Here is a 24,823-nt window from a genome sequence, read left to right as displayed (position 1 = left end):
AGTGATATCATCAGAGCCTCGCTGCGTCTCTGTCTTTTTAGTTATTTGGGAGCATTGCCAGAAACTCTCCTGACACAGACAGTGGAAAGATGAGTGTAATTTTATTTATTTATTTATTTTTTACCAGTTTATGTTTCCATAAGAGCAGAGCAGAATTTCCTGGGACAAAGGAAAGGCACTTATGTAGCCTGAGGCTGTTCTTCCTGCTCAGCATCAAAAACCTGCTGTATGCAGTGCACATGGGAGGGATTCGCTGAGACTTTTATAGTGGAAAATGTTAGGCAGTCCTAGTGACTACCAGCTCCACTATAACATATAGGTGCATATAGGTGGGAGTCTGTATACATTTGTAATGCAATACATATTTGGGAAGGAGTGCTAATGGAAATAGGCTGGAGGAGAAGGCATGAGGTAGAAGAGAAGAATTTTCTAACACGAAAAGCATATTACATAGTTGAAAAGGCTAAGCCACAAAAATCCAGCCTTCTGGGAAAGGTACTAATGTGAATGACATTTGTTTTAGAACAAGCTGAGTAAGAACTGAAGAATTAAATAATGATTGGTATCAGGCAGTATTAGTTTGTAAAAACCATTGCCTACACTGCCAGATATAAGAATTGAGGGAAATCTATTTGGCCGTACCATTTATATTATTTTGTTTATAACTTTTAAGTGAACATTCAGGCACAATGATCTGAATCAGACCCTTCTTAGGTAACTGGACTTTTCTTAAAGGGAAATTGCTTTTAAATATGAAGACTAACTGTGACCAGAAGTTTATGACAGGAACCTGCAAATCTCTGCTGGTGTGGATCGTGGAACATGTTAATGGAAAAACACCCACAACTAATAACAGTCTTCACAGTATGTAATAAAAATCTTGTCATTAGTGAGCACTGCACAATTCGAATACTGTTGAGAAATGAAGAGAGAACTCTTTTGTCCATTAAAATCTGCAGTTCACTTTCCATTGGAAGCTCTGTAACCGTCCTGCCTCTTGGCACATAGTAAATACATATATTTCTCTGGTATTTTCAGCCCAGTACACATAGGAAGATGTGGAAAAAATGTCGTCATCGCTATGAGATTGGTATCTTCTGAACAGCCATCTGAAACACGGCATACTCTCGTCTGCATTGTACATTACTTACGTGGAAAATCAAGTCTTTAGGTGTGTTTGCAGAACTCCATTTACTTCAGTAACGCTACACGATTGTAGGTGAGGATGGCATTTATTCTGCATTTCAGTGCCTCCTCAGATCTCAGTGGAAACAGTTCGTGCCTTACAGGAGCCACAGTCTGAAGTAATCTGACCTAATTTAATCACAGAGAACATAAAGACAGCACTTTTTCCCGTAAACCAATTTTCCCAGCCCCCATGTGTTGAAGTAACTGTTGTGTCCTCACCTGGGCCCGTTTTGAGGCTTGTAATCAAAGCTTAGCAATGCATCTGTGAAGTGACATGCTTTGGTTCCTATTTCTCTCGATTCGAAGATTGTGATGTTCCCTGGTAAGATGGTCTAGTCTTGAACTATTTGCTATGCAGAAGACATTCCAAAAAAAGAACAAGAAGCTGCTACAGTAACACAATTTTTATTTGATATTCTTCTGTGTATGCAGCACTCCACAAACCTGGCGAGTGATACTGCTTGTGATTATTAAAGATTTTTAAGATAAAAACCAGCTAAGTTAATTTTAAAATATTTACCATAATTCAGGAATTCTTTGAATTATGAAGAACCATAAAGTTAAGAAAATCTCATTTGCATGTACCCATTTCTTCTCCTCTCCAGTTGCCCGTGATAATGACATTGTGCTTGACAAAAATTACAAGGTACACGTTTAATGTATTTTTAATCGTCTCTTCATGTAATTTCACAACTGAAAACGAGAGTGTCATTAGCTGAGTCACCAATGCACCTTCCACGTACTCGACTGGGAAAAGTTTGTTAAAACGTATAGAGATATCTGGGGCCGGCAGCCGGGCCCGTCCCACCGCCTCAGCCAGAAGCGGCACAGCCCGGGCACGGGGGCTGGGGCCTGGGCCCATGGGTGGGCCCGGCTGGTGGGGGGCCATGGCTGGGCAGGGCAGGGCTGTGGGGAGCTGGAGCCGGGCCCTGCTGTGGCCTTGCTGGGGCTCAGCCTGGTGGCCCAGGGCTTGCATGGGGTCCTGGGCCTGGGCAGGGTTGGGGGATACGTGTCCCTAAGCGGAGTAATGCCGGGCATGTGATGCCGGGGGGGGGGATGTTGCTACAGGTGCTTTGTGGATGGAGGAGGTGATGGGCTGCTTTGGTGAGGGTTCGAAGGAGGCAGTATGCCAGCAGGGAGCAGGGAAAATTCTTGAATTTTGCTCAAAAGTTCTGGAGTTTCAGGGCTATATGGACGTAAACTGGCAGGTGATTGTGAGTTCAGGAAAAGCGAGCTGGTAGAAGGGCGGCCACCCACCATCCGCACATGTATTTCAGAACAAACAGGCTTATGCCAAAGCTGAAGCAGATCTTAGGCTCTACGCTATAAAAACTGCTAAAACAGAACATTATTAAAGCATTGCCAAGGCCATGTCTGAATTATTGTACAGGGAAAATATGAGGATTAGAAATAAAAACTGCACTGAGACCATGGATTAGCATTGCAATGAACTTGAGCCTTAAAATGGATATGATCAAGTGTGTCTGCTGTAGTATACTTTGTTTGTTTGTTTGTTTTTTATAATTGACTGTAATGGAAATAGGATCTGATCCCGTATAAGTAAGAAATGGACGTTAAGATTGTTGATAAAATATCAAAAGCATATTATTTCCAAGGGGGGAGGGGAGACTACAAGGGAAAAATTTGAGCCAAGCTACAGATTTATATGTACTCAGAATAAAATGAGGGTATTTGCATGTTATTTGCAAGTATTTTTGCAGCATTCTGTTACTGTCTCGCTGTTTTATGGAAAGATAAATGAAAAATAAAACAAAAGTTTATCCCTGAAGAATGCAATAAACAAACCTTTCCTTTATTTGCAAGTACTGGCAAAGACTGACTAATTGGCTAAGCCTAATGGTCTTCAAGATCACCTTGGAGAGGGGTTGTCAGTTTGAGATGAGCACTGTGATGGAGCTGATGGCTTTTCCTTCTTGAACAGACCTACTCAGGGGAGCTGCTGATCCCCACCACGAGGCTGTGGAGGCTCACTGCGTAGGCAGGATGGTGACTGAGTGATAGCCAGGCTCTTGAATTTTGTGTAGATGCAAAAAAGTTTCCAGTGCTAGTGAAGTCTCCTCATAATGCTTTTAATGGACTCTAGAAAGAGGTCTGTCTGTTTCTTTTCACACCAGACACAGGTACGTATGGGGAAGACTGATCACAAGTGAAGACTGATCCCATTGAAAAATCTCAAAATCTCAAAATAAAGGAGTTACTCCAGTTGTCACCATGATGTCTAATGTAATTTTGTTTGGGCTGTCAATTAAGATAAGCCTAATCAGATGTCCTAATGTCCATGAAGTGATGAACTGAATAGCAGATTTTGCTACTAGTACATAAGAATATGTTTTCTTCCTTTAGGTGCTGTCATAAATAGTAAATAGTTAAACTGCATTTTTTCAGGCTTTGCCTTAAGAAGATGGAAAGATAATTGCTGGATAAGCAAAGGACTGAAAGAGGGTTGAAGCTCAGCAGATGAAACTGGTTTTGAACCAGTAACAATCTTTCAATCACTCTGGTTTTAAGGTTGTAATCTCCTCTGGGCAGAGAACACTTATTCTACATTTTGTGCTGCTCTGTGAACAGACTTTTCTGCCCTGTATGAGGCTTTGGGCAGGGAAGACAGACCTTTGACTGTGCCTTACAGCTCTGTTTCTTATTCTACATAAGCTGATCTGCTTTCATTTTTTGCTGGTATTCTGCTTGGCATTCTTTTTATGAAGTGTTTTTTTGTTTTGTAAAGACCTTTTTATCCCTCCCTTCCCTGCACCAATGGAGTTTTATTAGATCGTATGGCAGCCTGCCATCTTCCCTATTAACAAAGCTTTTTCCCAAATAAACATGTTCCTTGTGTACACTGCCTCCTATTTCTGATTTATTTCCCATTCTAAAGCTACAATCTACAATATTAAAAATAATACGCAGACAGATGTTTATCAGAGGTTGAACAGGGTTTTATTGTATTACTCTGGTATTTGTGGTTTATATTACTTTAATCTCTGGTAAAGTGTGCACCTCCCACCCTCCCCAATTTACTTTTGCCTCTTATTACCATTATAGCAGGTGATGATGCCCTTTAAACACGTTTTCTTTCAGGTTGTTATGTGTTGAAATTGTAACAGCACTATGAAGAAATGTGATGACATATTTAAAATGAAGTTCTTATTTAAGAAATTAAAAATGAGGCCTTTATTCTAGAAATCCAGATTGACCTGGAGGCAGGGATTTTCACCTTTGATTTACATTACTCCAATAGGGTATTTGATCACCCTCTGCTGGCTGTACTGCCAGGGTTGCTACCAATTCACTGGATTGTCGGAGAGCGCCTTTACACGCTGGTCTAGTCCCAGACATCATTTAGGATTTGATTTTATTTGTTTGAACTGTGTTGCTGCAGTTTAGTGGTAACAATTTTAGATCACTGGCTGTGCATATACTTTTTTTTATTATTATTATTTGAATGGACGGAATAGAATTATGCCCCTGAGTCAGATAATCATCTCAGACCTGTTAAATAAAGAGCTGTGACATGCATCATAACAGTGGCCTAAAACACCATATTTTTTCAATATGACATTTCGTAGCTTTTTTTTTTTTTTGGCCTGTGGTTGGACTTACATTACAAAAACAAACAGCACTTAGCTATAATTAAAAATGCCCCGCAGTAAGTGGAATGACAAAACAATAGGAATGCTGCTCATATGTATGAAGTCAAGTGTAAATGAAGTCTAAAAGAATTAAGTTGAACGCAAAGATAAAATTATCTTGTTGGATAGGCCCAGAAAGTGTAAAGTACTCATACACTATACAGCAGATCTTGCATTTCACAATAAAAAAAACGATCAGAGGATTTTTTTTGGTATCATGAGGCAAATTTCATCTGTTAGTGTTTCAGCTGAAACATAACCTTCAATTAATGTTTTTAAATGCATATATTCATATATTAATGGGTATTGGCATGTAGAGAGTTTATACACACAAGCATCTACCTTGAACATGTGAGCAGCAATGTACTTGTTTATACTAAATGCATACAGTTTACAAAAATAGGAGACAAAAATAAGTTTACAAAAATAAGAGTATTCTTAGTATTCATTTTTTCCAAGGGAGTCTGGTTCTACCTTGAAGTATGTTCATTAAAACTTTATTTTGAAGAATCAGTACATTGGCAAGATGCATTTTAAAATTATGCTGCAGACACAATTATAAATGCAGTAAGCCATAATTATAAGGAGGGCTGTGTTTTTCAGCTTCCAGTAGCTGTCATCTGCTTCAGGTTTAGCTGTAGTCAGAGCCTTGCTGACCAACCGACTGATGTTTCAGTAATTGCCACTTGAAAATGAAGAGGAAAACTGCCTAGCTTTGAAATGTTATTTATGAAAGAGCGATCGTGCTGGCTTGTTTTCAGAGCTGGAGCTCTTCCCCCTCCTCTTGTCTAGACAAGCCAAGTACACGACTTTGTATTGATAAGAGGTCTCTGGTGTGTCATTAGGCACATCAGTCTAGTCTGGACTGGTCTGGATTTCCCTGACAGTGTTTGGAGGTCATTCCTGGTATTTTGGTACAGAGCTCTGCAGGTTTATTTACTAACATCCACTTTGACAATACTCTTAGTATTTGCTTTCTACTATCTGCATCGCGCTGACTTTGACCTACCTTGATTTAGAAGAAAGGGTTCATTCTGGTTTTAGGAAAAAAAGCACACATTGTTTGAACACATTTACTATGCAAACTACTTTAAGGTATTGAATTTGAGTTTACAAGTCACAAATACCTAATGGTAGCTATGTTCCCTGTTTGTAAGTGTCTGTATTTTTCACTGAATAATCTGTTTAATTCATTTATTCCATTCCTATAGTGCATTTTTCCTTTGTGTATTTCTTTCAGACTTCAGTAGAACATGATTACGCAGGTTAAGGTTTGTACTGCCGAGTCCTTCATTAGGTATTAAGTTTTGCTAGATGGCATATGAAGTCTACATTGCCATTAACATCGGTATTTGTGTCACTGTATGTCAACAGTCCTTTTCCTAATTCAATTTAAAGGAACCATAACTACAGAGAAATCCTTTTTCAGATGCTTACAAAGGTTTCATCGGATAGTTCCAGACTTAGAACATGGACAATGCTGTCTTGTGTTGTCCTATGTGTAATGTCAACTAACTGCCATGGTGAGAGGGAGCATCTATCACTGCTCCCTTAAGCTACTCCTTACAACTGCTTCTGGGCTTCATCAGGGTCTCGTGTACCTATTTTGGCTTTTCCCAGTTCTGAGATGTTCCATCACAGTCTTCTTGTCTGCCTTCTTTGGGAATGGAGCTTTTCTGTCGACCAAGCTTCTACAGACAAACACAGTGGGCTCCTCTTTGGAAATATTTGTATTTTGTATTTTTCAAGACTGAGCAGCAACCCCTGGGGTCTTAGTTCCACTTTTGGGAAAACTCCACTCTTCAGAGCCTCCATGCAACATAAACATTGTCAAAAACTGGCACTCTCTTGGATTTAGATGCTTTTTGTTCTCAGAGGTGATTGGTTTTGAAGCTGGGAGTTGTAACAATTGAGTTGCTTTTGAATTAGGTGTGTGTTGTGGGTTGGTCCTGCTAAGCACCTGCACAGCCCGTCGATCCCTGTCCCATTCAGCTGCAGGATACGGGGGAGACCAGGAAGAGTAAAAGCAAAAAAAAAAACACAACAGTTTTGTAGGTGAAGGAAAGAGGGAAAAAGAGAAAGCTTTGAGGCTGTGGAAGCACTGCTTAGCAATAGCCAGAATGCTGGTGTGTTATCAACGCTGTTTTGATCACAGATACAAAAAACAGCACCGCAGGGGCTGGTGTGAAGAAAGTTAACTCCATCCCAGTCAGGCCCAGTACAGCGCGATAGCGTGGCTTTCTTGGCAAATAGATTTGGAGTGAGATAACAAGGCGAGGTCATTTTGAGACTGGGCATTTTACAATCAACCAAGAATTCCTGTGGCATAGAGAGCAACTATCCAGTCGCTGCAGGGGACAAGGTCTGATGAGTCTTTTTTTCTTTTTTTATTCACCTTGGTAATGGCAATGTTCATGTGTCTGAGAGAAGGAGCATCTAGCTGTAAAATTTTGCAAGAAAAATAGATTTTCAGTCTGTTTTTGAATCCAGTTTTCAATGCAGTCTGTGAGCTGGGACAGAAAAAAAAGATTGAAAATTCTTTCCTCTGGTTAGACCTCTTATAGTAATGTTAGTTAAAATACCGCATTTTAAGACTTTAATAGAGCTACTAAAAATTTACTGCTTCATTTGGTCTTTTGTCTGAACACCATGTAATCTGGTGGCAAATAGAAACCCAAAGTTCTTAGCTTTAATTGCTTCTGAGTTGACATCTTACATTATAAAATGCTTAAGCATTTTATATCAGTCATGGGGGAAATGTGGAAAGCTTTACATTAGGACTCAACATGAAGACATGGGAAAGAATTAAAAAATTGTGGCCAAAGTAACATGCCATGTGTTCTAGCTTCAAGCAATATGGTGTTTGATATTTCTCTTTCAAATAGAAGCAGCGTGTTCCTTTACTGCTGTAATTTTCAGAACATCTCAGGATTTTATGGTAACTTTATAAAGTTTCTGCCGTTTGCGTTATTTAAAATATCTGCAAAGTTTGAACCCTTTCAAGCCAACTTTTCTTATCTTCTAAAGCAGCTTTACGCTTTTCTTGTTCCGGTTTCTTACTTTCTGAATTTGCAAACAAACTGAGTCCTGTGTGCTGTAATTATCAGATTGTTATTATTGAGACCGATCTTTTAAGTCTCCTTTGCAAAAGTAACTGTTAATAGCCTTCGGAGTTCCTTGGGTTTCAAAGGCTTACACTCTTTGGTCAAGCCCTTAAACGGCTCTTCAGTTCTTAGTTATTGCAGAAGAGGAGAAGGTGACAGGGAAAAATATTTTGCTTGTACAATATTTGATTGTACAATTTATTCTGAATAGTTTGTAAATCTTGAGGAGTTATTTAGGCAAATACTTACTGATTTTTAGGTGCAGTTTGACCAAGTGTGATAGAAAGATATATTTTAAATGCACGGGAAATGCTTGTTTTTCTGATGTAGCACTTTATAGCTTTTATTTGTATTCTTAAGTAGCATTTTATATGTTGCACATGTTGATGCATATATTTTACTGCAGAAGCTCCTTTTTGGTGTGTGTACCAAGATATCATGAATAGTTGTGATGAAAAGTTTTCTGAGTGAAGTCTGCAAATCACTCTTACCTAAAAGGCAAATATGCTACAAAAAATGGTTCCATTCCCTTTTCCAATTTATTTTCCTCCCCTTCACTATTACCGTGCTTATGTTGCATGTCAAATACATGTGGGTAAAAGTCACGCCTCAATAACTGTTCTAGTTTTTTTTTTTAGAATGATAGCTCCTGTCGTCTCAACTCAGAGCAAGTCCAGTCCTTGTGCTGTTAAGATTAATGGGAAATCTCTTGTTGATACTGTTGAAGATGAACAAATGCTATGTCTTTGCTGGGAAGCATAAGAGATCATCTCTCTTAGAAACAGCCAACCCAAACTGCAGCCCTAGGGAAGCCCAAATTTCAGAGAATGGCACTAAATGGCATTAAATAAAATACTTGTATTTCTTGGTTTTAGTTCCAGCTACTTTGTCATTGCTTCTGAATGAGAATCACCAGAATTTTTCAGCATGCTGAAAGCGTAATCATTAAATTATAATTTGTCTAGATATAATATGTCTTCTATGTGTGTAGTGTATTTATCTTTGGAACAAGCCCAGTGAAAAAGCTTTTTATAATAGTGTTTATATTTCTGGGAATATGTCTTGATTATATTTCAAATGCTTACTATTAAGCTTTGTTTCTAGAGGTGACATTTAAATGATCGGTTTAGCTGAAGGGCAATGGAATTTTAATTATTGACCAAGTAGATACTCTTGGTATATAATGCCATATTTAAATACTGAGATATTACCATATCAGACAGAGGACAAGTAAGTCAGACTGAAACCATGACTGACTGGGCTCTGAAAATTAAATAAAAACATCCTAGATGACTAGGCACTAGGCTACAATTCCTATAAAGAGCTACCACTGGTTAGCACTTACTGAATCTTTATCAGTAAACAGAAGGCCAAGGATGGAGGTTGTCCACCCAGGTCATCCAGAAGTGGGTACCTCTCCTGTAGGTGTAAAATTTGAGTGGGACACGATGTAAGGAGTTTTTCCTTGACGTTGTTTTTTGAAGAGATGGAGATAAGTCCAGTGTGGTATCGTACACAGGATTAGTTAGGCTGCCTGCATCCTTTTGCACAAAAGGAGAAAGGGAGAGAAGTTAGAAGGAGCTTGAGTTAACAATGTTTTTGTTTAAATACCTGGTCTCAGAGGAATTCTTCCTCATGGCTGAACCACATTTAGTGGAAATTATTAATTTCTTTTTAATGAACAAAATGTAAAATGTACCACATGCCTGTGTATAGCATCCAGACGCTGTATAGAGGTTTTAGAAGTTTACTGACTTTGTAAAGCAAACTGGCATGTGGGAGTTCAATGTGCAGACATTGAGTACATGATTGTAATTAGTTGGGAGACTGGCAGATTGGCTTTGGGAAGGTAGTTAAGGAATAATTGTCTGTGTCTGGACAGGATTGTTGCTTCTTACAAACTACACTATTACCTTACAGCTGGTGCTGTTTTATATTGCACAAGACTTTTTTTTTTTTTAATGTGGGATAATGATTATATTTATTCATAGTGCTGTCTTGCCCCAAATATGCAAGGTGCTACACAAACATATCTGAAAATAGTCTTTGTCCTAAGTGAACTAATTGTGATCAACATGAACTAGCAAAATTATTGCCTGTTTTTTAAGAAGTTGAGTTTCCCCAAAAGGGAAGTCTGGTTTATTAGGAGATTGATTCTAGTGATCTGAAGTCTATCACACATAGTCAGATATAATTTATGCTTGCAGTGCTTACAAATACTACATTATTTACTTGGGTGATGAAGTATCAAAGACCTATCCACCATGATAGCATCTACTTAAAAACATCAGTTGCTTTTAATATCAGTTATTCTAGCTAGTGAAGAAGGTAAGCACTGATTTCCTGACAAATTTTTGATTTGCTTTCCTTTTTGCCTTTCAGAGTGCAAATTCACCTGCGCCAGTGGTAAATGCTTGTATCTTGGTTCATTGATTTGTAACCAACAGAATGACTGTGGGGATAACAGTGATGAAGAGAACTGTCTGCTTGTAACCGAGCATCCACCTCCAGGCATCTTTAGCTGTGAGTACTTGCTCTTCGTGTGCATCAGTGAGTGTACGTATGTGGAATATGTCTGTTACCTCAGAAATCAGCGTGTTCAGGAACTTGGTCTGCTGTTTGATCTCTGGGGGGGGATGAGACAGAGGAAGTAAACACTATTTTTCTCTGAACCAGCAGTGCTATATAATATGATTTCTTTAGGTTTCTATATCTGGAAAGTTGTAGTCATGTGGAGGGAAGTGGAGGAGTTTGTGCTGCAGGTATGAGGTTGCAATAGTATGGATTGTATGCGGCTTCTGAAGAAGAAAGCATAATATTGGAAGTGATTAAAAGTGTTCCTCAAGTTTCTAAAAAATGTTCTGTGCTTTGTGTGTGTGTAGTATTTATATAATATTGAGACTATTAAGAAAGTTGTAATCTTTCTAGTCATCATTTCTATGAACCAAATATGTTTTATTAGTGTTGATATCAGCATCATTTGGAAGGTCACAGAGCTTTTGTGGATATATATTTAAAATAGCTTTAATTGTTATTCTTTGGTGTATAAATATCTCAGACAGAGTGACAGAGTTTATCACCTGAATTACTCTCTTAGTACATTACCCTCTGTGATGGACACTGAAGTCAAGTTTTGATTTTGTTCTTGCATCTTCTGCAACTATTTTTAAACCACAGTTCACCTTTCTGGGTGGAGGATAAATTTTCCAGTAATGTGTCTGGTCTACAAGTACAATAGAAGTGCTGCTACTGTGATGATTTCCTGTCATACATCAGCGTACTGTGTTACGTCAACATTTACTTTAAAAAAGATTAAAATTCTGCTTTTGGAAACGCTTTACTTAATGCAAGGATAGCAGGAACAAGCATTGCATTTATTAGGAAGAAGACAATTCGTCACATGCTCCCTAACCCATTTCCTTCCAGCTAGGGTTGACAATTGCTTGCCACAGATCAATAGGTCCATACTATGGTCAGTGTCTAATGGAGAAACTTGTGTATGGAATGAGGTATCTAGCACTGCTTTCCAATGGCGTGGTGCTGCCAATAACAACAGCTCTCGAAAATCTCTTTGAGCTCTAGCTGTGACTGGGTTATGAATATCTGTGTTAATTGTGTTGTTATTAATAATAGAAATTACAAGCAGTATGTATCTGTAGTTTTTGTATTGAATACATGCAATATTAACTGTGATCACTAGAGTGAATTCATAATAGAAACTCGTTAGCTGTTGGATATATTCCCTTCCTTCTCTTCCCTCTAACCTCCAACTTAACATATTTTTAAATGACTGATCTTGCACTTTTTCTGTGATTTCAAACATTTTGAAATAGTATTGACCTACATATGTGTATATATTACTTCATTGTATTTTGCTTTTGGTTTGGTTTTTGGAATGGAAGTCTTGCCGAAGCCCCAGGACTGGCTGTAGACTTGGGTGACAGGTCCAGATCAAAATGCCATGTGTATTTCTCCATAAACTTAGTCTGGCCTTCGCCGTTGACTTGTTAAAAAATATGCCTTATAATTTGTGCATGCAAAGCTGTAAGCAAACCTTTAAAGTACAAAAAGAGGCATTTTCTGACTGAGATACTGTGCAGCTCCTCCACATTAAGAAACCAAGTCAGCACAACTGTTTGGCCAAAAGGAGCTCCGAAAACCGCTGTAGTAGCAGATGGAGTGAAGGACTGAGTATAGCTTTGGTAACAAGCAGCAGCTGGGGCACTGTCCTATTACTTATTTTGGAAATCTTGGGACAAGCTTGTTCCAGAGTGACATTACAGGCAAGAGATCGTAATTGCATTGCGTATGAACATTTATTTCCTTATTTGTTGGTGGTAATGTAGTCAGCACTGTAAGTCCAGACGCCAAAGTCTCTGCAGCCTCATGCAGTGCTTGTGGTGGCTGTTGATGAGTGTGTGGATGCATTGCAGATGGCCGGGGGATAATGGGGACACCCTGTGAGTTCCTTGTTGGAGTCCAAGTGGTCAATTTGGGCTCCTAAAGCCTCATGGATTGAGTCATTTTTCAGCAAACCTCTGTGCCAGTGGTAATTGGGCTGTAGTTGCAGCAGAAGTGGCACTGTGTCCTGGCCTTCTCCTCAAAGTGCCTTTAGAGTCTACAGATCATTTCTTGCTTGATCCAGGGTTGGTAAACTTCCCAGTCTTCCCTCAAATTGCCTCTCTCCCCTGAGGCATTAGAACAGCTCACTGATGTGACAAAAGGCAGTCCTGAAAGGGAGCTGTACAAGTAATCTGGCTGGTGGTCCCCCCTATCTCAAGGAAAATGAAGTTCATCCACACCAAACCGGACAAAATTTGTCTTTAAGAAGCCTTCAGCAGCAGGTTTCCTACTTCTTCCATGGGAGCTGAGGTTGGTGTTATTTGCTTCCTTCTCATGTCAGCCTTTTGCACACGTGAAGGCGGTTACCTTCTGGTAGATTTAAAAAAAAATAAATAATACCAAGTTCTTCCACTTAAATTTTTTTCCTTAAATCTGTTAGATTTGTTCATTTTATCAAACTCCTTCTAAAATATGATGTCCAAAACTGTAGTTCTGCTATTTCAGACCTCCCCAGTGCTGAGAGAAGCAGAATAATTACATAGATGGTCTTGTTAAATCCTTCAAGAACTGTGTTTGCTGGCTTTGTAACAACATGGCAAATTAGTAGCATGTAGAGGAAATACTTGATTTATTGGCAGGAGCATTCTGAAGTGTTTAACTTTTTGCTTACCGTGTGGCAGAAGGAGCATTTGTTGCAGTTTCGGATATCAAAAATGAATGTACTTTTTCTTTGCAATAGGGACTGTGCAACAAGTGCTGGTGAATGAAGAGACTTCTGTTCTAAATCAAATTAAAAAAAAAAAAAAGGTAAAACAGTGGTCCTAATGGTGAACCAAAGATAAAAGGACAAAGTCAAGCAGAAAAATAATACAATCATAAACAGTATTTAAAATAAATGAGGATTAGAGATATTTATTATGGTGAGCATACCAGAATATATGTGCTAGAAATGTCCTAGCTGATGAGGCTGCCTTCCAACATAGAAATACATACATTGATTGACTTCTAATTAGCAGCAAGAAGGTAACACAGCACTATAAAAAGAAAACAATTAAAACCAAGAAAGAGGAATTTTAAAGCAAGAATTTCTAGGCTGGTCAGTATTACATATCAGCTCTATTCTTGCATCTTCTTGATTGCGTGCAGTTCTTGAATGGGCAGGGAACTGATGAAGCAGCAATGTCTAAGCGTGTGCTGGTCCACATCTGGGCAGGACTGCCTGTCTGTTTTTTGCTGGAACTGCTGTGGTCTTTACATAGAGCAGGTCAGCCCTAATGTGGTGTTCTTTCCCATCTACAGTTTTTTCAATGAATCTCTTTCTCCCACTGTATTCAAAACTTCTATTCTTCTGTAGAGACAATATTAATCTCATTTCACAGTAATACATATACTGACATATACTGTCCCCAAACAATGTCTAAATAATTTTTCATATGGAAGCCCTGCTTCAGTTTATTTAAGCAGTATGTGCCATGTTAGTGGTAGCCTATATTTCCAGGCTACTGAAGCATTTTTCATTTGTGTTCTTGCCAGCAGCCAAATTCAGAATGTCTCGTTGTAGCTCATTGTTTTGTTTAGTTAAGTTGCATGAGCAGTGGTATAGAAAGACATTTTTTGTGGGTGACCTGCTCCCAGGATCTTGTGATTATAGCAGACGGTATTGCATTGTGTTAGGGTAGTTTAAATCTCATCCACCGAGTGTTCCTCCTTGCTGCTCTTACTCTGGCTGTGTTGCGAAGTCTGTTAATTCAGTCTTTCTAAATGTCGCTGCTGAACTCAATAAGATGTCTCACGTATGCAAAGTTAAACAAAACGTGTATTTCTGCAGCCCTTTGGTTTTATTAGTTTTCCTCTGCTGACTTGTAGGTAGAGTTGCTTTATGCTGCTATATGGGCAGTTTAGTTCTGTATAGAACAGAGAGACCGGAGGGCAGCTGGGTGAAATCAGCATCAACAAAAGATGTATTAGCTAATGCGGGTTAGAAACTGATTTCAGACAACACAAGTTGCCATCCAGGAAGTGTCAGTTGCTCAAAATACGTGCTAAGGCATTGAAGCCGAATGTGTCAAGGTAACAGGTTAGGTAATGAGTGTTAAAATATACCTTCCCCCTTCCTAAGTGAGGACGCTCAGAGATAAGTCTGTATTTCACTACAGGTAGCCTCTTACCAAGGAGCTCATGGCAACTTCTGGTAGGTCCATTTATTGTTCTTATTTTCCTCAACTATTAATACTTATTGAGGTAATACAGATGGCTATTCTTTTAACACTACTTTGAGGTTGAGGCTGTATTAACTGCATGAAGCTGTGATTGGAAAAATGCAATTAGGAGTAGAATTTTAAACATTACAAACTTGGCCTTGTGGGCAGCTTGCTGCTGCATGTGACCTGCAAAATTTGGACTCTGAGGAATTGAAACAATGTGCCTGTTTCTAGCAGGACACAGTTCATTTGTTAGAGCATTTCCCTTTGTTTCGCAACAAATGATCAGCCTGCCTTGTCCTGCTAGAAGTAAATTAGATTTTGAAATGGAAAGTGTAGTCTGTTGTCTGTTTGCAGACTGCAGTATTGAAGTCGCATCTAATTGAGTAGCATTGCGATTTTTAGAGATGGTGGAGATTTTAGTGCTTTGTTTGGTGGAACACAGTGCAGGTCATTTTTGCTGTGATCTGCGTGTGTTCATGGGCATGTTAAACATAAATATTGCCATGTATGAAAATTTGAAGAACGATAAAAAAAAAAGGGAAACTAAATCCATCTTGTCGTGTGAAAATGACGTCTACATCAAATTTCAAGTTGTCAGCGTTGATGGAGTTGATGTGGTGTGGCAGTTTTGGCATAGCAGGGTTTGCTGTAGGAGTTCATTTTCCTCTGCGAGGTAGAAGAGAAAGCGCACCACAAATATCTGGCTCTCCCTCTCACCACCCCCACCTACTTCTGTCAGCTCTGAGCTTTGTAGGAATCTGCAGGGGGCTGGAGAATGATTCTGTTTTAAAAACAAAAAGCTCAATCAAAGGAAAATATTTTGTTTAAAGAGACCTTTGGCATCCCCCTCTGACTGTGACACTGAATTTGCGCAGATAAAAACAACCGCTTAGATTTACATTTTGATTGTGCTTCTGCTTTCATGTGTGCTGGGCTGTCCCACTTCAGGTGAAATTTATCCATTTCTTTAAATATTTAGCAGTCTAGCATTGATGTTAATGAAAGTCTGGCACTGCTATTTTGAGAATTGCAACAATGATAGTAATTTTCAGTGTCAGATTACTGCTTCTCAGAGGAAAAGGGAGATGGGAGGAGGGAAGAGAGAAAAAAAATTGTTTCGGTTCTAATAGAGTTTGTCATCAGCCTGGCTGTGCCAGACAGATGGATCATGAATACTGTCTAGACGCTCTCTGCCTGAGTGGAGCTGTGGTCTCTAAGGACAAGCAACGAGACGCCGGCTTAAGTGACTGGGGAAAGTCAGGACGCGCTCTCCTCTAATCAGATGGCAATCAATGCCGGCCTGCCTCCGCAGGCTGGGGAAAAGGCCCGCTGCTCCTGATAGCGGGTCGATACTGATTTCAGCTGCAGCTCGTCTATTATCGGCCTTTAGGGAGGAAAGGAGAGGTACGGTGTTATGGCACTATTGATTTCAGCTTTCTGTGCCCCGGGGTTTGAGAGAGCTTTAGTTCAGGTGTAGAGCCCGGTACGGGCGGTGGATGGGGAGAGCCGCCAGCGGGCCGCGAGGCCTGCGCGCGGCGCGGCTCCGTCAGCTCTGTTCGTCGGTCGGTTCGGTCGCTGCACGTACCTGGGAACACGCTGCTTTCCGCCTTTTGGTGTGGCCCGCTGGCTCAGAAGGCTTCATCCCTTCTCCCTACCTGTGGCTCCTCATGGGCCGTGCATGAAGGCGAGGTTTCATGAGGTTGCCTGTGCTTTGGGAAAGAAGAGCATGGAGGACCGTGAGCCATATAGTGATCTCTGGCGCTGGTGCTTTTCCTTTCTCTGTCTCTAAACACAGCGAGTGATAAGGCAATAAAAAAAATCATATGTAGCTCGAGTGATGAGTATTTCTTGACTAGTGTAATATAACAACAAAAACATCAAGTTAATACATATGGTAACTTATCTGAAAAGCAAGGGGCTCTCTGGGTTTTGTGTTACAGAATAAGCTGTAACTTCCTTGGTTTTACTTCTGCATATATAACTAACCTCTAGATGGACATTTTTTTTTTACTTAGAAAGCCCAGTTTGCTTTCAGCCTGTAATGTAGCCTTCGTTCCTGAAGTGCTATAAACAGGTTCTGTGCTTTGTTTTGAAATCACTTCATCTTCGCATATTTTTGAAGCACATCATGGAAAGTTGGCAATTAGTATGAGCTTGGACATTTGAAAAGAGGGAAGCATTAAGGTCAATTCTGTGTTTTTCTTACTCTAGTATTTTGTCTGTACTTTTAAAAATACTGTATTTGCTAGTATTTAATGTAAGCAATGAAGTAGACTGCTGGTCCCATGAATTCTGTAATAAAACTTAAGTGGAATTCAGTAATGCTAGAGTTTACCCATTTTTCTTTTGGAGCTATTAGCAACTCAGACAAGCCAGACACACGTATGTGGCCAATAATAACTATGAAATATGCCAGTACGTCAGGTATTTGCATCTGCTTACAAACAGGGCTAAACCAGCCAAACATTAATCATATTTCTACAGTTAATGAGAAAAGAAATAAAATCTCTGTGCCCTGCAGATGAGAATGTGGGGATTCCAAGAGCTCTGAAATGTGATATTATTCATTTGTGAAGTGTGTAAGTTGTATCACCATTAATCAAAAAGATCTAGAAACAAAATTTGCTAGAACTGTGTGTGTGTTCTTCATATGCATTTCATTCACCCCTTATTCAATTCCTGTGAGCTTTTAGGAAACTTCATCTAATATTAAACATTACATTTTAATGAGATTATGTCTTTTATTCCTGTTTCCCTTTTCTCTTACTGATTTCTTATATATGTAAAAGAGAATTTTACATTCTCGAGGTATACAGTGTATTAAAATCTTGATTCAAAGGCTGATTTTCATGCATCTGAGAGAGTGTCTAAATTTCAGTCTGAAAATCTCAGAGAAATAATGCCATGCATCAGTTATGATGTGACTTTCTATCTTACAGGTGTGCTTGGCCCTGCGAGAGACAGGAGCTCCTTGCAGACCGGTATGAGGCAGGGACACGGACTCTTGCATACTCTCAGAGCATCATTTTCAGGCTGTTTTCTCCACCAGAAGTGCTTAGTAGCAAAAATAGTCCACAAATGCAGGCCTGAAAGTACAGAAACCACAATACAGTGTCATTGCATAGGCACAATTCTGCTGGAGAGAGGAAGAGAATAAACTGTGAGACAGTTATTTATTGTCTGATGTTATTTCATGTACAACTAATAGGTACTTGCACATGGCATCAGAAATCACATAAAATGGAACTGAGCAACTTTTGTTGATTTTATTTTCCATCCATGTCAGTAAGTGTTGCTCATTGCTCCTTTTCCTTCCTGTGCACTTTTGTTTGTAGGGGTCACTCTGTTCAGTGCCCTGGGAGCTACTTGGCTAAATCTCTGAGTTTTAGATGTAGTTCTAAAATCTTCCTGCATGAATTTTAAAGACATCACTCTCCCTTTCATTCATTCCGATCTGTTATCACTGGTAAATACTCGTTAGGAAGATTGCATTTGTGTTGTTTGCGCTTGGCTAATACAAATGCCTACAGGAGCAGTCACAAATTATTTCTTCTGTACAGCACTGGAATCTGTTCAAGTGCTTAACTAATATAAAGATTACTTACATATTCATAGGTCTTAAAGTGTTTCAGAAAACATGCTTTGAGGCAACTTTTTTTTTCTTAATTAAAAAAAAATAATAACTCCCTCCCAATAAACAGACACAGTCAAACTGGACAACCTTCCTTCTCTGGGAATACTAGACTGTGATCTTTGATTGTTTTTCATTCTGCAGATGTATATCTGACCCTTTATCTTCAGACGTAATCTCCATCTTTGTCTTCCTGATGAAATGAGCCACCTTGATTTTTCTTAAGCAGGCTCATTTTCTCCTTCTGTTTTGAAGCAACTACTTGAAGTGGAGGTGATTTAGGAGTTTGGTTGTGTGTTCTGGTGTAAATACACACTGCAAATTTTATGTCTGAAGTTTCTACGTGGCTTAAACTATAACATGCTGGTGCTCAGAGAAATCCATGCTTTTCAGTGATCTCCATGGACTGTCCTGCGTGTGAAATGATGTGTTTCTCTACCACACAGTGTTTAACTGAAGCATGTTGCTTTGGCCATTAGTGTGCAACTATTTTTCTTGGACTGGAAAGTCTGAGAAAGCCTATTACTCTGCAGTTTTGCAAGCATTCAAGACTGGCGCAAGCCTGTGTTGCCCCTTGTGGTTACTCCCTCTCTTGTCCCTGTGCAAATGTTTGTGCAGCCACAGAGGAATTGGGTTGGAGACCTGATCTGGTTCTGATTAACTCCGAGAAACTTCCACTTGGTTTCAGCCAATGTCATGTCTTTGATTCTGTTCTCAGCTCAGCTGTGCAAGTGCCTGTGCCAGAACAAGGCAGAGGGCAGTACAAGTGGCCACGGGTGGGAGTGCTGCATTCAGTGGTGGTATATCCTTGACTGGTTTAAGGTTTCCATTGAAACTGCAGGGTTAGTCTTTGTATTGCTAAACCACAAGCATATGCTTAAAGACCTTTCCCTCAGTACGGGAGAGTTTGGGAATTAAGAACGAACTGTTGCTTTCCCTCGTCTCCCTCATTCTGAAAATCTCAGTTCAAGATACTCTCATTTGTCACATTTTATTCCAGAGAACTGAAACAGAAAAGTGAAGGACCAGAATTTAGAACAGGGGGTCTCTCATGAGCATTCATGGATTTGTGTTTGTTTAGAACGAACCTATGCTAGCAGAACGTAATATAGCATTTATTTTCAATAGTAAAGTCCAGTTTGGCTTAAGACAAGGTGCTTTATTGGAATAATGTTAGCTAGTTAAATGAATTCATAGGAACAGCTGTCCTGGGTCAGATCAAAGACTCAGCTAGCCCAATATTGAATCTGGCACTGACCAATTGCAGATGTGAAGTGAAAGAGTATAAGTAAATTAGACATACAGTTATGCTTTTCCCAGTAAACCTGCTTCCTTGGAGGAATGCTGTACTGCTCCACAGGAAGAGCACAAGATTTCTGTCGTTCGGAGCGAATTCGGCATTTAGGAAGGGGAGGTAAAGAGAAAATGCCTCAGTTTTATTAATATAAGAACACGAGGAGATCCATCAACCCCCTGCAAGCCAGTAAATGTGAGGGCATGTTGGTTTCTTCTGTTCAGCATATGCTTGTCACATTAAGGCATTTTGAATATAGGACACAAGCCTGAAAGTGATGAATTCACTACAACTTAAAAGATGATTTGCCTGGGTCTTATTTATTTTGTGAAGGACCAATATCTTAAATTTCCGTAAACTTACTGTGTTGTTTTTTTCTGAGTGGTGGTTTTTCGTTGTTGTTTTGGTTCAGGATTTGTGGCCTGCAGCAGCTTTATTTAAGAGTGAACCAAGTTCGTTTTGTGATGAAAGCAGGCTTAAATTTGGCCTGGATGCTTGAAAAGCCAAATGCACACACACAACCTACTGCATGTACAAAACACAGTTGTCACCCCTGACTGTGTAGCACACAGGTATCAGGAACCGTGGGAGTATGTGTGTGTACGTTACAGCAGGCATGGCCTCATTTTTGTTTTCTTCACATGGATATCTTATGTAAGGGAATAGAGGGTAGTTTGCATTAAGAAAAATACTAGTAACAACATGGAAAGATCTATACCTCCTTGGCTCCATGAAAATAATATGGATTCTCTCCTTTTGTTTAAAAATACCCATGCTTTTAATACCCATGGGTTTGGATTAAAATCAAGGCAAAAATATGTTTTTGTGTTCTATTTAGCCCACAAATGAGAAAGTTGACCAACTGCTTATACTAAGCCACTGTAAGGAGCTAAAGCAAAACAGGTCAGGAGAGAAAGTTGTTAAGTTACTTTCTGTCGGTGATGGATGATTTTTTCTAACTTATAACGTGGTCTGTGAGGCTAGAGAGAGATGTATGTAGCACAGCATTAGTCCAACCATACATGATAAGATCACAGCTTTACTTATCTTGCCAGCAATATTGCTATGCCAGTAGCTTCCTCTTCCCTTCCTCTTGGATTTCTTCCTCTTCTCTTCTGTTTCAGTATTGCTGTGTAATAGGTTCACAGAAGTAAGACATGAAGAACCTGGTGGGTATAGAGATAATAATGACGCACTATGTGAATACTGAGTCTGGCACCTAGTAGCACCTTGATAGAAATAGAAAGCTGTGATCACAGTATTAAAATATGCTAACAAGCTGAAGGAGCTAATGGGCTGAATTTTTACAGTGCAGATGTTCATCCGGCACTTGTGCTGAATGCAATAACAAATGTGTGGGGGCTGCTGGCGATATTATTGTGTTCTTGGCAGCACAGTTCTCCAAAACAATCTTTCCTTTCTTCTGTATTTTACCAAGATTTAGAATGTTCTTTTTTTTTTTGTGGTCTAAGATAAAGAATGTGTGTGTAAACAAATTAGTGTGACTAAGGCTGGTTGGGCTGGGGTTGTGTTTATTCAAATACAGGGTCCTGCAAGAACGTGTGCGTTATCGTCTGTCGTAGTGGGAACTGGCTTCTCAGTTCTTGGATAGTTCATGTTCTACATCTCCTGAATTTCAGGTAGTTCTATGTTATTTCTTAAACGTAGCTCATTTGGCCAGGAGAAATGTCATGCTTCTTCACATTCTCTTCTTCGGTGTGCAATGCTTTGCAGCTAATGCCAAGAATAACATTGTGGACTCGCAGAACCTTTCAGCTGTTTCAATAGGAAATGATTCTGACGTCTTTCCAGTTGACTCAGATATTCCTGAAGAAGGGACTGTTCCTACTGGTCAAGGATTTGCTAGCTGACGGCTGGAATCATTATGTTGCAAGCTTACTCTTTTTTTTGTTATTGTTCTCAATGACAAAGGTATACTGGCTTGTTTGTTTTAATTACTGGGATGAAAGGTGTATGTGGCTGTTGTTTGTATGAAGCTGTGGCCCTCATTGTGAATACCTGTCACTTTTGATAGGTCATTGCAATGTAGATGATCAGTCAACTGGCCATGAGTATTGGTGCTCGCCATGCTCCTCCAGCAAATGCGTTTGCTTTGCCATAAAGCACAGGTTTCAAACTGTGTACCCTTTTTACAGGCCTATTATATAACACATGGGGAAAAATAAATTCCCTTGTTGTTAGAAAAACTGAACGAAGGACTGAAATGATAGAAAGAATGGAAGAATTGGTGATTGGTGCATAGGTCTTGCCAACAAATCCAGGTTTTCCGGGCATCTCTACTGAAGACTTCCTGCGCAGTCCTGAAGAAACCTTTATTCTTTTTCTTCCTTCATCACTTTATTTATAAAATAGAGATAATTATATTCATCTACTTTGCAGAATTAATAAAAGACAACACAAATTTTATATGGTTGAAGAAACACGCAAAGAGATGCTAAGCTGTAATAACATCAGAAAAACAAGTATTATACTGGAAGAAATAGTCATAAGATGACAGTGAGAATTAAAAAATATATATATATTAAAACAGGATGTGCTTGATGTTGTTTGTTAACTTTAGCACATCCTGTCCAGTATTAATAGGCTTATATTTAATTTTTCACTTGTATGTCAACATCTAAGAGTGAGGAAATGGATATGCTAAGTAGACTCTGAGCAGGTACCTAAATCCATTTGCATTAAAATGTGATTGGGGCAGAAGAATAGGAGTTTCATCAGTCAACCATAATTCTAAAATTGGGACAGCGTATCTTAAAAAATGGTGAATGTAATGATATTTGGTTGCGTGGTCTAAGTTAGTGAAGTCTGAAAAGGAATATCAGAAAGATTTAATCAAATGAGGTCAGCAGTCAACAGAATGATGGATGAAATTCCATCTCGATTAATGCAAAGTAATTCATACTGGAGGGCAAAGTATGTGCTATTAATACAGTTTATTGGATCCTTATTAATTGTGCAATTTAAGGAAAAGGACCAAAGTATCACTATGAAGAGCTGAATAAAGACCTCTTTACAGAACATAGTTGTGGTCAGATAAAATATTTTGAATCAATAAAAGTAGAATGTGAAATGTTACGATGTAGTTACATAAATCAACACTTCACCTTTATCTGGAATGTTGTGTTTAATTATTGTTGCAGCACAGAAGCATGCCACAGATATAGAAAACATAGGAAAACAGCAGAAAGAAGTTGTAAACAAACTTTGATATGAATAGAAACCAAAAAGTTTGGAATTGTTTACTTTTGAGTGCAGATAAATAGTGGAGAAATAAAAAAGTACACAGAACTACGAGTGATGAACAGAAGGCGGGTCAGGAACTTAGGTTGTGTCATAAGATTAAAAGATCACTCAACGCAATTCAAAGCTGATAAAAAAGAAATAGTTTTTCCATACCTCCTGAGACTGTAGGCGTCTTTACCGTGTAATGTTGTGGAGGCAAGAATTTAACAATATTTAAAGAGAGGAAGACGCTGAACACTGAGTCCACTTGTATATCAGCTAGCCAGAGAGTAGTATTTAGGAACTGTGTAATAAGGCTGACGTTTCAGGCTCTAAACTGATTTCTGACTGTAAGACAGACTGAGAGCTTGAGAAGTAGACACTTTCTCAGTCTCATCCTGGAGGACAGTGTGTGGGCTCCCACGGGAGATGTGAACCTGAAGTCCCCAGTAAGTTGCTTTGAACAGTGATTGTGTGCAGCTACGATCTGAGTCCTGCTGTGCAGTTTCCCTAACTCAAATGAAATTTCTTCCATCACATGCAAGCCTTCTTTCATTTCATGCAAGCAGAAATCTGGGCTGTCTTACACTGCTCTTTCGTAGAAGGAGGATAACTGGCTAGGCTGGCACACCAAGTTGCTTCACAGTGAAAACTGTGGGATCTCTGCCAGCCCGTGCAGGACTATCTATTGCACGCCAGCCACTGCCCCGGGAGGGGTGGCCAGCAGCCCGACGGATCCCCGGCGCAGGAGAGCAGGCTGATGGGAAACGTGTACTAGGAATTGAGGGGAAGCCAGCTTAAGCAAGCAAGGCTTAGAATGAACCGTGTTGCAATACGGACTGGTATGTGATTCTTTGAAGCTTCCGACAGCCCTTCTGGCCATGAGGCTCCCGTGGTTAATAAACCAGACCCGCAGAAGTGCCTGCTCTTTAAACATAATGTACTGAACTCCGCGCGTAAATGTTTGACGCTAGTGGACGAGATTTGTGGAGCCTCTTGTCTTGCAGCAGGTGACAACGATTTCTTTGCTTATTGCAACACAAGCTGTCCATTAATTAGGACTTTGGGAGAGAAATGTGTGTAGGCTGTGAACGTGCAGAGTGATGCAGAGAGGTGGGAAACAGATGTGTGGCCATATATGCACCAGCCAGCTATTACTCAGATACCATCCGTGCGCTAATTAGCTGCTGGAATGTTGAACAACATTGGTGCTCGTGTGATTAATTGAACGCAGTCCTGCGCTGGGTTTTCACACTTGTCTTAATCTCTACACGGTGCCATAACTAACACGCTTCAATTAATATTGTTTTGAAAGTGAGGTCCCTGTAACTTCCTTGTTATAAAAGACTTATTTCTTGGTGTAGACTGCTGTAACTGTAGGGCCGTCAGCTTTCTGGACCCTCGAAGGAACAATATTGGGTTAATGCTGCAGATGAAACCTGACTCATCCATTTTGCTTCCAGTCATGCTAATGAACCCAGCCGGTGCCATGTCAACTCTAAGCATTGCGCCCTTCCTCTATGATTCTCGCCTTCAGTTAAGAGTCAGCAAAGAGTAGCCAATTTCTGAATTGCCACAGCTGGGTTGAAATGCGTAGTAATAATACTTGTATGGTGAATGCCTCTTTAGCAAAACTGTTGCAATTTATCCAGAGTCCATATTTTACTATTTTATGTCTCAGAATGTAAATACAAACATTAGTGTTTCCAACGGCCGTACATCCAAAAATAAATGCTCACACACATGTATAATATGTTCTAGAACAGCAGTTTTTCTTGTGTGAAGTCCAGATCCATGGCACATTTCAGCCCCTGCCCATCGTTGTAGGAACGTGCAGTAAGAGCACAATTAGTGCTGCCAGACTGGGGACATAAGTTATCTACTACCACATCCTGCGTTGTATTCCAGGTAAAAGGAACTTCTGTAAATCAGAAAGAGGGACTCCA

At 39.7% G+C, this 24,823-nt stretch overlaps 1 protein-coding gene across 1 annotated transcript in view; it reads left to right on the top strand.

Annotated features, from left to right (window-relative positions):
* LDLRAD4 (low density lipoprotein receptor class A domain containing 4) overlaps nt 1–24,823 on the top strand; it is a 247,183-nt gene that overhangs the window by 87,648 nt on the left and 134,712 nt on the right. Inside the window, exon 3 of the mRNA XM_013179354.3 lies at nt 10,325–10,465. Within this exon, the coding sequence (XP_013034808.1) occupies nt 10,325–10,465 (141 nt within the window). The remainder of the gene's footprint in view (nt 1–10,324; nt 10,466–24,823) is intronic.

The sequence above is a fragment of the Anser cygnoides genome, chromosome 2 (genome assembly GCF_040182565.1).
Source record: "Anser cygnoides isolate HZ-2024a breed goose chromosome 2, Taihu_goose_T2T_genome, whole genome shotgun sequence".
Classification (NCBI taxonomy): domain Eukaryota; kingdom Metazoa; phylum Chordata; class Aves; order Anseriformes; family Anatidae; genus Anser; species Anser cygnoides.
This window is presented reverse-complemented; position numbering and strand designations above follow the sequence as displayed.